Raw genomic sequence first — 16,634 nt, 5'->3', positions numbered from 1 at the left:
AGCTTCGAGGTCTGCCTTCGCAATCTTAAGGACTATCAACTTGATGTGAACAAAATGGTAGTTCATGGGAGCTTCGCCTGAGCTTCGCGCGGTACAATCGCAAAGCGTGAAGCGGCCTGTTCCGTGACTCACCTGCCCACGGAGAGGATGGTGATCTCTCCCGGCCTGCCAGCCTTGCCTCCGGGCTTCGCGAGCTTCGCGGTGGCGCTGCCAGGAGCGATGGAGGTGGCCGGCGTGGCTTCTGCCGAGGGCAGCACCTCCGGCCACTTCTTCTGGCTGCACCGGGTGCAGGTGGGGCCCGGGCGGGTGGCCAAGCCCTGGACTGTGTGAAGGTGGTGCTGGTGCCTGCAGATGTGGGGCAACTGAGGCAGAAGATGCAGCCTAAGTGGGGGTAGGGGGTGAGAAGGGGAAAGGACCACCGTTAGAGGAGAGGACAGAGACCCCCTCAAAGGCCACTCCACAGGTTCACCACCCAACTTGAACATGTTACGCCAGGAATCACTCCATCAACTCCTTCATGGCAGTGGTTGGACTGGATGACCTTTGGGGTTCCCTTCAGTTTCTACAATTCTAAGGTTTTACTCCTATAATAATAATAAATTTTTATTTATACCCCACCGTTACTGGTTCAAAAACCAGGCTCAGGGCAGCTAACCACAAATTTAAAACACTTAATTAGAAAAGCAGCATAAAATACAGTATAAAAGCATGAATAACAAAAACATTCAAAATTGAGAAATCAATTTAGGGGGAATAGGCATTAGATAATCTCCAGGGCTAGCTGGCTGAATTGGTCCTACTTGGGCCAGCGAGGAGGCCAGGGGAGAATTAGCTGTGGGGTCTCAGAGCGGGTAATCTTCATAAAAGGGGAGGGAAGAGAAGGGAAATAAAAGATCAGGCTGAATTCAAATTAAAGGCCAGGCGGAATAGCTCTGTCTTACAGGCCCTGCGGAAGGAGGTTAAATCCTGCAGGGCCCTGGTCTCCTGGGACAGAGCATTCCACCAGGTTGGAGCCACCACTGAGAAGGCCCTGGCCCTGGGGGAGGATAGTCTGACTTCCTTAGGGCCCGGGACCTCTAAACTATGCTTATTCATGGACCTTAAGTTCAACAAGAGGTTCAGCTTAATATTACATCCTTTTTCAGTGTCTGTGCTGCCCTATTCCTTGATCTGCAGCATCGTGGGCAAAAAAAATGTAATGGGTGAATCTGGTTGTTGAGAACCAGGAATATATTATTATTATTATTATTATTATTATTATTATTAGTATACCGCCCTTCACCCGTAGATCTCTGGGCAGTTCACACCATAAAATTACAGGATGATGCAGCAGTCAGAGAGAGGAACTGGGTCTAGTCCCCAGTCATGAGGCTCCCTGGGTAATAATAATAATAATAATAATAATAATAATAATAATAATAATATCACCCAGGGAGCCTCTCACAAGACACGTACAAACCAACACACAACCATGCAAACAATACACAAGAGCATATTCAGTTGAAAAAAAAAAAAATTACTGAGATGCAGTTACATTTAGCAAAGTTTAAGATGAGCCATAATAATAATAATAATAATATTTATACCCTGCCCATCTGGCTGGGTTTCCCCAGCCGCTCTGGGCGGCTCCCAACAGAATATTAAAAACTCGTTAAAAGGTCAAAAATTAAAACTTCCCTAAACAGGGCTGCCTGTTTATAGCTCAGCCACAAAGAGGAGCGAGCCAGAGCTTATGTGATTCTCTCTTTTTAGATAGGGGGCCATCTCTTTGTAGTCCTAACTGTTCACATAAATGGCCCCGTTTCTCTAACGAGGGGAGGGGGGGATGATAGGGGGCAGCGGGAGAGGCAAAAGGTCCAGGTATCTTGCTTTTATATAATCAACTCTTTATTTTGTTCTATGTATATCGCAACGTTCTTTTGTTGCCGTGGGCAATGGCTGACGCAAACCAAGTTTCATTCATTCATTCTTGCTTTTACAATTTTGTATTCTAGCTAATTTTTAAAACTACTTGTCTACGACCGTAATAAAATGATTAAAAGGAAAAGCCACCCTTCTTACTTGTTGACGGGCTTATAGATGGGCTGCAAGACCTGCTTGCTGTGGTAATCTTTCAGCATCTCCTCCAAGACCGCGGCGTTCTCTGTCGGCGGCAAATGAGAGGGACAGGGAGGGGAAATAAAGCAGAGCCGTTGAACAGGAGGCAAAAAAGGGGGACGGAGAGAGTCATAATTGCAGCACGAAGCCTAGCAAGCCCACTAGTCCTCATTAAGGTGTCTTCATTTATGGGGGGAAACTGTTTGCATACGCTTGTAACTTTAAGCCTAAAGGCTGCCTTCAGGCATCTCACTGTGCTCTGCCTGATCCGAGTAAACTTTCTTTTTGTTACTTACGAGTAAGACTGTGGTGTCTTTATTCTATTAGGGGGGATTCAAGGGGTCTTACCAGGAAAATATTAGAACGCATTTCAACCTTGGCAAGCCAGACTGAATTGCGTATTGTCTTAAGAAACTCACACGAGTTTGCAACAAGTTTTCTTTTCCCCCCCTTTTTAAAAATAATTTTTTATTAGTTTTTTTTAACATATCATTTTCAACAGTAATTAAACATACTTTTACATCTTATTCAAATTTTTGACTTCCATCAATCCTGTCTGAAAATTTTCCAATCTAATCTCTCAGTATGCATTTCTTATCTTCCCTATTACATTTCAAACTCATAACCAATATCTCTATCTTTTTCTACTTTGTAACACTTCGTATACAGTGGTGCCTTGCAAGACGAAAAGAATCCGTTCCGCGAGTCTCTTCGTATTGCGGTTTCTTCGTCTTGCGAAGCAAGCCCATTAGCAGCTTAGCGGATCAGCTGATAAGCGGCTTAGTGGCTTAGCGGATCAGCTGTTAAGCGGCTTAGCGGATCAGCTGATAAGCGGCTTAGCAGCTTGGGAAAAGGGGGGGGGAGGAAAAACCCCCCGCAGGAACTCGCAAGACATTTTCGTCTTGCAAAGCAAGCCCATACGAAATTCGTTTTGCGAAGCACCTCCAAAACGGAAAACCCTTTCTTCTAGCGGGTTTTCCGTCTTGCGAGGCATTCGTCTTGCGGGGCACCACTGTATTTCTACTTACAAAAATTCTTGTAGTCCTACTAGCGTAATTTGTTGATTGCAGTTGCTCTTCAAATAATTCATATACCGTATTTTTCACTCTATAGGACACACTTTTTCCCCTCCAAAAATGAAGGGGAAATGTGTGTGCGTCCTATGGAGCGAATGCAGGTTTTCACAGCCCTCCGTCTCGCTGTTCTAGCTTTGGGATGGCTGCCCTGCCCTGCGGAGGCTACAAAGGTTGTCCCCAAAGCTTTGAGGAAAGCAGCGCTTCCCCCCACCGCCAGCCCCACAAGCTCAGGGGGCAGAGGCAAGGCTGTTCCCTGACCTGCTGTTGCTGTTGCACTGTTCCCTGACCTGCTCTTGAATGCACCTTGAATGCACCTTGTTTTAGAGGGGGAGAACAAGAAAAAAAAAATTCCCCCCCTGTTCTCCCCCTCCTATGGTCCAGTGCGTCCTAGGGTCCGGTGCGTCCTATAGAGCAAAAAATACGGTACTTCTTCCAATCTTCTGTAAAGACTTGCAACAAGTTTTCTGCTGTGTAAAGGGGAATGTAATCTCTGCTAAGTAAAGGATCTTGCTAGCGCAAGTTGGGAAGGATATTAATAAACAATATATCCTCTCCTGCCACCCTGAACATTCCCACGCATGCAGGCAGAGGCTCTGGCACTGAGCCTGCCAATGAACGGGACTCAAGGCGGAGGGAATTTGACCACCCATAACAAACGGATAAAGCAAAGGCCCCCGGCCCCCCTCTTTTCCTGCGCAAGGCTCACCTTTCTTCTCTGTGATCAGACGCACCAGGACCCCAATGGTGTCTTCGTTGGCATCTTCTATTCTGTAGGCAGGACTATTCCCTAAGGAGAAAAGGACGGCAGGATGAAAAATGCTCTCCCTGGTTTTGCTGACCTGCTCTGAAGCCAGCTGAGTCATAAAGGGTCAGTAGGTAACGCGAGTCAGTCCCTGGAACTACAGGAAGGCTCATTCGTACTTCGTGCAGCGATAACATTTTTATTTCCAGAATATCTTTTTACACAGAAGTTTGGCCCACAAGCTGACTTGGCAAATACAGTGGCACTGGCTTCAGATGTTTTTACAGTGGTACCTCGGGTTACATACGCTTCAGGTTACAGACTCCGCTAACCCAGAAATAGTACCTCAGGTTAAGAACTTTGCTTCAGGATGAGAATAGAAATCGTGCGGCCCCATTAGCTAAAGCAGTGCTTCAGGTTAAGAACAGTTTCAGGTTAAGAACGGACCTCCGGAACAAAAAGTACTTAACCCGAGGTACCACTGTATTGATGTTTTACCTGTTTGGCTATTTATGTAGTAGTTCATTATTCTTATTATTGCTATTATTATTACAGTGGTACCTCGGGTTAAGTACTTAATTCGTTCCGGTGGTCCGTTCTTAACCTGAAACTGTTCTTAACCTGAAGCACCACTTTAGCTAATGGGGCCTCCTGCTGCTGCGCCGCCACTGCACGATTTCTGTTCTCATCCTGAAGCAAAGTTCTTAACCTGAGGTACTATTTCTGGGTTAGCGGAGTCTGTAACCTGAAGCATCTGTAACCTGAGGTACCACAGTATTGGGGAAAAATATAATCTGTTTAGGAGACCATTGTAAGCAGATGAGAACATTAGTAGGATTTTAATCTCACTTGTAAAGTAACAAAGACTATGGGCATTTTAGACGGATGACAAATGTGGATAACAGACTGACATGGAGATGTAAATACAGTCATACCTCGGGTTACAGACGCTTCAGGTTGTGTTTTTTCCAGTTATGGACAGCCGAAAACCCAGAAGTACCGGAACGGGTTGCTTCCGGGTTTTGGCGTTCGGACATGCACAGAAACACCAAATTGCAACCTGCGTGTGCCGACAGGCAACCCACTTAAGGACTCTATATGGGCTCTGGAATACCCCATATTGCCAAACCAGTTTCACCTTCACAACCACCCTGTGATGTAAATTAAGCCAAGAGAGAAAAACTGGATGAACCCCTTTTCTGTGGTGGCGCTTTTGCTCTGGAATGCCCCCGACTGACGTTAACCAGACTCCTTTTTGCGTCTCCTACACCAGAAACCGAAGGCATTTTTATGTCCACAGAGTGCCTAACACCCCTGGTTTTATTGCTGGCAAAGTGTAATATCTCTTGTCCTTTCTGCTGGGAGCCATATCTTCTTAAAAAAGAAACGGTGGCTGCATATTATTATGCATTCTCGGTTACAGACTGCAGAAACTGCTTTCTTAATTGCACTTACACTGTTCTCGATTATATGACACGGCTTTATTATTAGATGCTACGCCGCTTTGGGTACTTTTAATAGAAGGGCCGGATGAAAATAAATGATCAAGATGGTTTATTAAAGTGACTCACGCGGCAGGATTTAAATCTCAGGAGCGTGACCTGAGAGAGACAGTCAAATTCAAAATAGGCACACTCCTGTTGTTTTCATAGAATCATAGAGTTGGAAGAGACCACAAGGGCCATGGAGTCCAACCCCCTGCCAAGCAGGAAACACCACCAGAGCACTCCTGACATATTGTTGTCAAGCCTCTGCTTAAAGACCTCCAAAGAAGGAGACTCCACCACACTCCTTGGCAGCAAATTCCACTGTCGAACAGCTCTTACAGTACTGTCAGGAAGTTCTTCCTAATGTTTAGGTGGAATCTTCTTTCTTGTAGTTTGGAACCATTGCTCCGTGTCCGCTTCTCTGGAGCAGCAGAAAACAACCTTTCTCCCTCCTCTATGTGACATCCTTTTATATATTTGAACATGGCTATCATATCACCCCTTAACCTCCTCTTCTCCAGGCTAAACATGCCCAGCTCCCTTAGCCATTCCTCATAAGGCATCATTTCCAGGCCTTTGACCATTTTGGTTGCCCTCCTCTGGACACGTTCCAGTTTGTCAGCGTCCTTCTTGAACTGTGGTGCCCAGAACTGGACACAGTACTCCAGGTGAGGTCTGACCAGAGCAGAATACAGTGGCACTATTACTTCCCTTGATCTAGATGCTATACTCCTATTGATGCAGCCCAGAATTGTCTTGTTGAGGTGGGTTACACGTTTTCAGGTTACGGACGCGCCAAAACCTGGATGTACCGGAACGGGTTACTTCTGGTGCCCGCACATGCGCAGAAGTGCTAAATTGCTCTTTGCGCATGCACAGAAGTGCTGAATCACATCATATGCGTGCGCAGAGGCGGCACTGTGGGTTGCGGATGTGCCCCCTGCACGGATCACGTTCACAACCCGAGGTTCCGCTGTATTTTAAATGAAAATCGCCAAAATCTACGCTGCAGACATGAGCAGGCATACGTCCAGCAACCATACAACATAAGCCCTCTCAATTGCTTCTGTCAGAGAAATTGGCACCAATACAGGTGCCACATACCTGCCCCACATTTGTAAGAACTTGATCTTTAAGTGTGGCAGCACCTACAACTCTGGAACTCCCTGCCTATTGATCTCAGGCGCCTTCGCTGTACTATTTTTGTCAGCTGCTGAAAGCACTGCTGTTTAGAAAAGTCTACCCAGATGTTTAGAAAGCTTACGCGAGTTTTAATCTGCTATTTTAACTTTTCGAAATTACTGTCGTTTTCTTCTTCTTGATAACTTTATTGTTTTGTCTTTTTTGGTAATCTGCCTTGAGGTTAGTTGTTTCTTTTTACCATAAACAGAAATATTAAAAGCCTAGCTCCGATGTGTATTTGCTGTGAAACAAAGAAACACCCTCATTGCAGCTATGCTTCGCCCTGAGTAACGCTACCTGGCTTAACAAAAGCTTTGCCCCAATATTGTGAGCAAAGGTTTCGTGATTTGAATTTAATAGCCTGCTTGTTGATGGTGATACAAGAGGGAGGGGGACAATTTCTGGAGATTCTGTGGTGGAGTTCAGGAACCCAGCAACTCCTTAGGACCTTCCTGAGTCAACAATGACCTCATAGTGGGGGTTAGACTTATGCACAGAGTTCCCGGTCTCACAGCTGCAGCCTTGCCGGTGAAATCTGGGCTTCCCCCTTGGCCAACTCCTCTTCCTCTGACACTCTCTTCCTTCCCTGAGGCAGCAATGCTGGCTGTGGTGGCGCTTGGCCAGTGCCAGATTTAGGTATAAGCAAAACAAGCTCTCTTGCCCCCCCCCAAAAAAAATTAAAGGGAAACTGGATGTAAATTTCCAAAATATAAGATAAAAAACAAATAAAACCTACATACAGAAACAGAGTTTTGTGTTGTGTAGGCTTCTATAAGACTCACTTTTTCCCTCCTGAAAAGTAAGGGGAAATGTGTGTGCGTCTTATGGAGCGAATGCAGGCTGCGCAGCTATCCCAGAAGCCAGAACAGCAAGAGGGATTGCTGCTTTCACTGTGCAGTGATCCCTCTTGCTGTTCTGGCTTCTGAGATTCAGAATATCTTTTTTCTTGTTTTCCTCCTCCAAAAACTACGTGCGTCTTGTGGTCTGGTGCGTCTTATAGAGCGAAAAATACAATAAGTCATGGGCCCTGCCTGCTAGCCTGCTCCCTAAAATATCACTGGTTTGCTCATTTCTATATACAGTGGTACCTCGGTTTACAAACAGTCCTGTTTACGAACTGTTCGGTTTACGAACTCCGCAAAACCGGAAGTAGTGTTCCGGTTTGTGAACTTTACCTCGGTCTACAAACGGAAGACGGTGACAGCAGTCACAAAATTAAAAGACGTCTGCTTCTTGGGAGAAAAGCAATGACAAACCTAGACAGCATCTTAAAAAGCAGAGATATCACCTTGCCGACAAAGGTCCGTATAGTGAAAACTATGGTTTTCCCAATAGTGATGTATGGAAGTGAGAGCTGGACCATAAAGAAGGCTGATCACTGAAGAATTGATGCTTTTGAATTATGGTGCTGGAGGAGACTCTAGAGAGTCCCATGGACTGCAAGAAGATCAAACCTCTCCATTCTGAAGGAAATCAGCCCTGAGTGCTCACTGGAAGGACAGATCCCGAAGCTGAGGCTCCAAGACTTTGGCCACCTCATGAGAAGAGAAGACTCCTCGGAAAAGACCCAGATGCTGGGAAAGATGGAGGGCACAAGGAGAAGGGGACGACAGAGGACAAGATGGTTGGACAGTGTTCTCGAAGCTACCAGCATGAGTTTGACCAAACTGCAGGAGACAGTGGAAGACAGGAGTGCCTGGCGTGCTCTGGTCCAGGGGGTCATGAAGAGTCGGACACGACTAAACAACAACAACAATAACAAATGGAAGCCGAACAGTGGAAGGGCACTGGTGGCGGGAGGCCTCATTAGGGAAAGAATGGATTTGGTTTAAGAACGAACTTCACGAACGGATTAAGTTGGTAAACCGAGGTACCACTGTATAGGGTGCCTCCATTCTGCAAGGACTGGCTGCATGGCAACATGTGCAAATGGCTTTAGATACCTATCAGGTCCATAAGTTACCATATAGCATATATTCAACGCAAAAAACAGTGACAATTTGTTGTTGACAAAGGACAGCTGGACGTATAAAGGGTCCCATTGCCTCCAGTAGCTTAGGGCCTCATCAAATCAAAATCCGGCCCTATCTTGGCAGCCCTTCTTCGGCTGAGTCTTTCTACCCTGCCCATAGGCAGAGTGGAACAAGCACAGCAGGACCAACACACAACAAAGAGCACAAAGGAGATTATGACTGTTTGTACAGATGACAGCAAATGGACACTCCCTGATACAACCAACGCCTTCAGAATGGGCACGTGCTTTGAAGAGATGATGCACCACAGAAGCTCTGCCGCTGGCAGACTTTGCAGCAAAGGGTGGAGCTGATTTTAAGCAATGTCTAGGAAAAAGGTTGCAGGATCTGCACCCAAGATGAGCATGCTGCCTGTCCTTTTTACTACATCAGAAGGAAACGGATACAGCCCTCTTGCATTGAGCCAGCTCATCTAGTCCCAGTGCATAATCTACTCAAGCAATGACCCTCTGAGGACTCAGCGAAAGAGTTCCTGAGACCTGTGCCTCACTTTCTTGTTTTACAACACAGGACGTTGGTGCTCTATTGAGGGTCTATTCTGCAACAGTTCACTGATGCAATAATAGGTAAAGGTAAAGGACCCCTGGTGGACACAGGTGGCGCTGTGGTCTAAACCACTGAGCCTAGGGCTTGCTGATCGGAAGGTCGGCAGTTCGAATCCCCGCGACGGGGTGAGCTCCCGTTGCTCGGTCCCTGCTCCTGCCAACCTAGCAGTTCAAAAGCACCTCAAGTGCAAGTAGATAAATAGGTACCACTCTGGCAGGAATCATAGAATCATAGAGTTGGAAGAGACCACAAGGGCCATCGAGTCCAACCCCCTGCCAAGCAGGAAACTCATCAGAGCACTCCTGACATATGGTTGTCAAGCCTCTGCTTAAAGACCTCCAAAGAAGGAGACTCCACCACACTCCTTGGCAGCAAATTCCACTGTCAAACAGCTCTTACTGTCAGGAAGTTCTTCCTAATGTTTAGGTGGAATCTTCTTTCTTGTAGTTTGGATCCATTGCTCCGTGTCCGCTTCTCTGGAGCAGCAGAAAACAACCTTTCTCCCTCCTCTATGTGACATCCTTTTATAGATTTGAACATGGCTATCATTTCACCCCTTAACCTCCTCTTCTCCAGGCTAAACATGCCCAGCTCCCTTAGCTGTTCCTCATAAGGCATCGTTTCCAGGCCTTTGACCATTTTGGTTGCCCTCCTCTGGACACGTTCCAGTTTGTCAGTGTCCTTCTTGAACTGTGGTGCCCAGAACTGGACACAGTACTCCAGATGAGGTCTGACCAGAGCAGAATACAGTGGCACTATTACTTCCCTTGATCTAGATTTTATACTCCTATTGATGCAGCCCAGAAGGTAAACGGCGTTTCTGTGCGCTGCTCTGGTTCGCCAGAAGTGGCTTAGTCATGCTGGCCACATGACCTTGAAGCTGTCTGCGGACAAATGCCGGCTCCCTTGGCCTATAGAGCGAGATGAGCGCACAACCCCAGAGTCGTCCGCGACTGGACCTAACAGTAAGGGGTACCTTTACCTTTTTTAAACGACTCCTGGAAAGTTAAGTCCAGTCAAAGGTGACTATGGGGTTGCGGCGCTCATCTTGCTTTCAGGCCGAGGGAGCTGGCGTTTGTCCACGGACAGCTTTCTGGGTCATGTGACCAGCAGGACTAAACCACTTCTAGTGCAACGGGACTCCATGACAGAAACCAGAGCACACAGAAACGCTATTTACCTTCCTGCCACAGCGGTACCTATTTATCTACTTGCGCTGGTGTGCTTTTGAACTACTAGGTTGGCAGGAGCTGGCACAGAGCAACGGGAGCTCACCCAGACTTGGGGATTCGAACCACCGACCCTCCGATCGGCAAGCCCAAGAGGCTCAGGGGTTTAGATCCACGTGCATTAATAACTGCATTGGTGGTGGGATTATACTGAAACATCCACACATAATTTGACATTATTTGTTGTTCTCCAATGCTTCCCGGATGACTAAGAGGTAATACGATAGCCTTGCCACAAGGCATGATAGGGATCAGGAATAACAAAGATAGACATAATATTTGGCAAGGACCAAAAGGAACAATATGGTTTTAAACACCACACACAGGAAGAAGAAAGGAGAACTTCACTTGCAGATCATAAGTTATTAAATGTGTCAATACAAATTGAAGTTAGAACACGGTAGCTGTTGTATAAGGGATTATTATTAAGATTAGATTGTAACTGGATTGAATAACAGTTTGGAAGCAGAATTAAAGGGAATTATTATACCTTGAATAATAACCAGGCAGAGGGCCTTCTTGGTGGTGGCGCCCGCCCTGTGGAACACCCTCCCATCAGATGTCAAGGAAATAAACAACTATCTGCCTTTTAGAAAACATCTGAAGGAAGCCCAGTTTAGGGAATTTTTATAATGTTTTATGTTTTATCGTGTTTTTTTACATTCTGTTGGGAGCTGCCCCGAGTGGCTGGGGAAACCCGGCCAGATGGGCGGGGTCCAATCAATCAATCAATCAATAATATAATATATATATATTACTCTATTGCCTTAATAGCTCCCTGAAAAATGCACTCTGCACCGCTTGCAAAATGCAATGATCTGAAATACAGGAAGCGCCAATGGAGATGCCCTGATCATCATCCAGAACTCCTCACGTCCCGCCCTGGCCCTGCCCTGGCTCACCGTTCCTCTCGGATTTGGCCCCCTCCTCGTCTGTGTCCTTGTGGGCGGTGCAGTGATAGCCTTTCTTCATCAACAGGTTGCAGAAGAGGATCCCTAGCAGGCCCATCACGCAGAAGACCGGGACAATGGCCAAGACGGCGTACTGGGTGGCGCTCTCCTCCGGCTTCCCCTCTCGGGTGCCGTTGGCAGCCATCTTGTTGTCCCGCCTCTGCAGAGCTTCGGCGTTGCGTGCCAGGCGGGTCAGCCACTTCCTGGATCCTGAGAGGGTAAGGAATTGGGAGAAGTTGGTGGCATCACGAGATCAACCAGGATGTACCACCAACCGTGGGGTGACCCCCTCCCTGTCCTGGGCTCCAACATCCAACAACTGACGGGCTCCCTGCCTTCTGCCATCCCAGTCCCAATGGAAACCAGGCACTGTGGCCTTAATGGATTTGGACTATACCATTCCAGCTCCCTATAACAATTCCCAGAAAGAATGGCAGGTTAAGTTGATGGATTATGCTGAAATGGCAAAAAATGACTGGAAAAATCAGAAATCAGGAAGACCAAAGTTTTAATAAGGAATGGGGAAGAAAATTTATAATTCATCTTACAAACCATTGAAAACAGTTAACATCGTTCGTAGGATTGGAATAACACTTGTAGTTCAATGGTGAATTTTGGATATAATGGAGGTTTGGATAATCACAAAAGATGCAGGAACAACGGGACCCACAAAGGGGAGGGGGGAAGTCCAGGAGATTCTTCAGAATCGTATTTTTATGTTGTATGTTGGATATGTGTTTTAAAAGCTTTCATTTAATTTTATGGGGAAAGAAACCAGCAATTCCCAGATCCTCCCTTTTCCTTGATGCTCACTTGCAGTAGGCTTTGAAAGCACAGTTGACCTTAATGGGTCCCCTCTCTTTAAGCCGAGACGCTCAAAGGCTTTATTATTATTTACTTTATTTTCTTATTTATCAAACTTATATGCTGCCCTTCATCTGAAAGTCACAGGACAGTTGGCAACATAAAAACAACCAAGCCCATTCCATTGTGTCAAATGCCTTTTAGACATCTGGAAGCAAAGCAGTGGTGTTAACGGCGCAGGGCGTGCAATCAAATTAAAATACCCTTTGACATCACATCCTGGTTGTTCCTACTTAAAACAAAATCCACATTTCACCTGGAGATCATTTCTGGGTGTTCATTAGAATGCATGCTTGTGGCAGAATTTTTCAACCTGCCTTTGCCATACAGGCATGCCCGACGGATGAATCAACCACGAGTTTTTCAACATTTGGGTATCAACAATTATTGCCACGATCTGCCCTGCAGAAATTCCTGTTGCAACCTATGTCTGACTAGCCGTGATGCTTTCGCACCTCATGTTGTAAGGAACCACAATGCACTCCTCGGACCCGTTCTGGTATTTGACAGGCAGACTACACAGAGGTGGAAGCAGGAATCCCAGGCCTTGGAATCTCCTGCCTTTCTACACCACCTTGTTCAGAGTAATAATAAATAACAACAACAACAACAACAACAACAACAACAACAATAATTATTAATTTATACCCCGCCCATCTGGCTGGGTTTCCCCAGCCACTCTGGGCGGCTTCCAACAAAACACTAAAATACAATAACCTATTAAGCATTAAAAGCTTCCCTAAACAGGGCTGCCTTCAGATATCTTCTAAAAGTTTGGTAGTTATTTTTCTCTTTGACATCTGGTGGGAGGGCATTCCACAGGGCAGGTGCCACTACCGAGAAGGCCCTCTGCCTGATTCCCTGTAACTTGGCTACTCACAGCCAGGGAACCGCCAGAAGGCCATCGGCGCTGGACCTCAGTGTCCGGGCAGAAATATGGAGGTGGAGACACTCCTTCAGGTATACTGGACCGAGGCCATTTAGGGCTTTAAAGGTCAGCACCAACACTTTGAATTGTGCTCGGAAACATACTGGGAGCCAATGTAGGTCTTTCAGGACCAGTGTTATGTGGTCTCGACGGCCACTCCCAGTCACCAGTCTAGCTGCCGCATTCTGGATTAGTTGTAGTTTCTGGGTCACCTTCAAAGGTAGCCCCACATAGAGTGCATTGCAGTAGTCCAAGTGGGAGATAACTAGAGCATGCACCACTCTGGCGAGACAGTCTGCGGGCAGGGAGGGGCTCAGCCTGTGTACTAGATGGAGCTTATGGCGCCCCCATGGACAGCTGCGAGTCCAAAATGACTCCCAGGCTGCACACCTGGTCCTTCAGGGGCAAAGTTACCCCATTCAGGACCAGGGAGTCCTCCACACCTGCCCGCCACCTGTCCCCCCAAAACAGTACTTCTGTCTTGTCAGGATTCAACCTCAATCTGTTAACTGCCATCCATCCTCCAATCGCCTCCAGGCACCCACACAGGACCTTCACCGCCTTTACTGGTTCTGATTTGAAAGAGATACAGGTTTCAAAAAATCTCTCAGACCCACCCAGGAAATCCCAAGGTTTGTACATGCACTGAGACACGCTGAAGTGTACCAAAGGTGCACCAACAAGCCAAAGAGAATTAGCATGATTCACTATAATCAACTTTTCTTCGTGTGACACAAGAGAGATTATCAAGGTGTAATTAATCCTTCACAAGCCATCAAGATCCACTTAGTGCTGTGTTATATACACCCTGTTGTCTGGTTTTAGGACCTGCCCTATTTTCGTGATTCTAATTTGTTTTAAATGGTTTTTGATGATGTATTTTGAACTGTGGTACCCCACCCTGGGATCTGAGGGTGGAGGGCAGCTAATGATAATATAGAAAAATAATAATCAGAGAGAAATAGACAAAAACCAGAAATTTAGCAACTCATCCTGGGACTCTTGGGTTTCTATTTTTAAATAAATATATTTGCCCCGGTAACATTAACATGTCACATTAAAGCAAGTCATGACATGGTATCACTGCATGGAATATTCCCCCACTGCCACTCACATGGGGAAGGGAGCATCTGGGGCAATGACATCACGCCCCACATTTCAACGCAACTCAACTTTCCCAGGAAGAGAATAAGAAAGGAGCAGCAGTCAACTCGCATTTCTTGCCTCTCCCTATGAAGTTGCAGACTCTGAGGCTCTTTCAACTGCCGTAATATTTATTAGTACGCTTGTACTCTGCCCTTTAGGGGACGCGGGTGGTGCTGTGGTCTAAACCATAGCGCCTAGGGGTTGCCGAACGGAAGGTCGGTGGTTCGAATCCCCGCGACGGGGTGAGCCAACCTAGCAGTTCGATAGCACATCAAAGTGCAAGTAGATAAATAGGTACCACTCTGGCGGAAAGGTAAACAGCGTTTCCGTGAGCTGCTCTAGTTCACCAGAAGCGGCTTAGTCCTGCTGGCCACATGACCCGGAAGCTGTACGCCGGCTCCCTTGGCCAGTAAAGCGAGATGAGTGTCACAATCCCAGAGTCTGTCACGACTGGACCTAATGGTCAGGGGTCCCTTTACCCTTTACTTTGCCCTTTACATTTCATTTATTGCTTTGGAGATTTTGTAAACAGAGCTACCACCGTGGTATACAAGATAAAATGCAAAAGATTACAAATTCAATGAATGAAAAGCGGAGGAACTATTTCTACAATTTTATCCCATTGCATAAAATCATAGAATCGTCAAGTTGGAAAATACCCCAAGGGTCATCTAGATGTCAAAGAGAACAACAACTACCACCAGACTTTTAGAAGACACCTGAAGGCAACCCTGTTTAGGGAAGCTTTTAATGTTTGATGCATTACTGTATTATTTTAATAATCTGTTGGAAGCCGCCCAGAGTGGCTGGGGAAGCCCAGCCAGATGGTGGGGTATAAAATTATTATTATTATTATTATTATTATTATTATTATTATTATTATTATTATTTCCAACCCCCTGCAATGCAGGAATCTCAACTTGCAATCCCCCATCCAACGACTGGCTCACACTTCAGGGAAAGCCTTTTTAAACAAAACCGTCTTCCGGAGGTTGCTAAATATCTCAATGCGAGGCGCTTGTCTTATTCCAGCTGGCAAATGATTCCAGAGGGCTGGAGCTGCAACACTAAAAGCCTCTTTTCTCGGAGAAGCTAAGCGCACCTTTGGGGAACCTGGTACTCTCAGCAGTGCCACACCTGAGGAGCACAGTTGCTGAGGAGAGCATCTTTTATGCCACTTTAAGTCGTCCATCAAAGAACTGAAGGTAACCCAGGTGATCTCCCACCCAGGCCCTGAGCTGCTTCACTTTGGCAAGACAAGCTAACCTGCAGGCCACACCCAGCCAGCTCCTTCCCTCTCCAGCTTGAATGGAAATAAAACGTTCCCTTTTTGCACCTTCACCATCTTTTGCTCTCACCTGAGCATCCCGGGAGGCCTTTGGGGGCAGAAAAACAAGGCAGGCAGGTGGCGTTTGGGTCTGTCTCACCTTCAGGGCTATAATATCTGTGGATGGAAAGAAGAGAGATGATCAGGTTAAAGGCTGGTATCTCAGAGATGCCCCAAAGACACCGGCATATCCCACCAGGACAAAGATCCCCAACAGGTCCCCTCCAGACTTTGAAATTTCTCAGCTGGATGTACATTTCCAAAATATAAGATAAAAAACAAATAAAATAAAACCTACATATAGCAACAGTGTTTTGTGTTGTGTAGGCTCTAGGATGTAAGTAATAGGCCCCACCTGCTAGCCAGCTCCCTAAAATATCACTGGTTTGCTCATTTCTTATGTGCAAATGATACTTATTAGGCCCATAAGGCAGCCCTGTTTAGGGAAGCTTTTAATGTTTAATAGGTTATTGTATTTTAATATTCTGTTGGAAGCCGCCCAGAGTGGCTGGGGAAACCCAGCCAGATGGGTGGGGTATAAAATTATTATTATTATTATTATTATTATTATTATTATTATTATTATTATTGATTACCATACAGCATATGTTCAACAACAACAAAAACCAGTGACCATTTGTTGTTGACAAAGGACAGCTGGACATATAAAGGGCCCTTTACCTTCAGTAGCTGAGGGCCTCATCAAACCTAAATTCAACCCTGGTTGCCATTATCTTCACTTTATCTTCTGCCGCTGCACTTATAAGTCACAGCAACACAAAAGTATCCCATAAGTCCCAACCGGTAACTGCTAAAAGAGGTGCAAAGTCTTCGCAGGACTCCCGTATGGCTAAAAGAAGTGCAAAATCTTATGCTGCACTGGGGGACAGAGTGAAAAATCCCACCGAAAATGCTAGAGGATAAGGAAAAAGGCGGGAATCTCCTTTTCCACTCTGTGCAAAATCAACGCGGGGGATTTGGATTAATCAGCAGCTCGGAGTGAGCAAAAAACGTGACTAAGCGGTCA

At 46.1% G+C, this 16,634-nt stretch overlaps 1 protein-coding gene across 4 annotated transcripts in view; it reads right to left on the bottom strand.

Annotated features, from left to right (window-relative positions):
* RELT (RELT TNF receptor) overlaps positions 1 to 16,634 on the bottom strand; it is an 89,637-nt gene that overhangs the window by 14,409 nt on the left and 58,594 nt on the right. For all 4 annotated transcript variants that reach the window (XM_081909958.1, XM_081909959.1, XM_081909956.1 and 1 more), the window contains 5 exons: positions 15,639 to 15,724; positions 11,295 to 11,552; positions 3,880 to 3,960; positions 2,062 to 2,143; positions 133 to 381 (listed from right to left, as the gene is read on the bottom strand). In XM_081909958.1, the coding sequence (XP_081766084.1) occupies positions 133 to 381; positions 2,062 to 2,143; positions 3,880 to 3,960; positions 11,295 to 11,552; positions 15,639 to 15,724 (756 nt within the window). The remainder of the gene's footprint in view (positions 1 to 132; positions 382 to 2,061; positions 2,144 to 3,879; positions 3,961 to 11,294; positions 11,553 to 15,638; positions 15,725 to 16,634) is intronic.

The sequence above is a fragment of the Podarcis melisellensis genome (genome assembly GCF_964234715.1).
Source record: "Podarcis melisellensis genome assembly, chromosome: 4".
NCBI lineage: Eukaryota > Metazoa > Chordata > Lepidosauria > Squamata > Lacertidae > Podarcis > Podarcis melisellensis.
The sequence above is the reverse complement of the archived record's forward strand: the minus strand, read 5'-3'. Positions and strand labels throughout refer to the sequence as shown.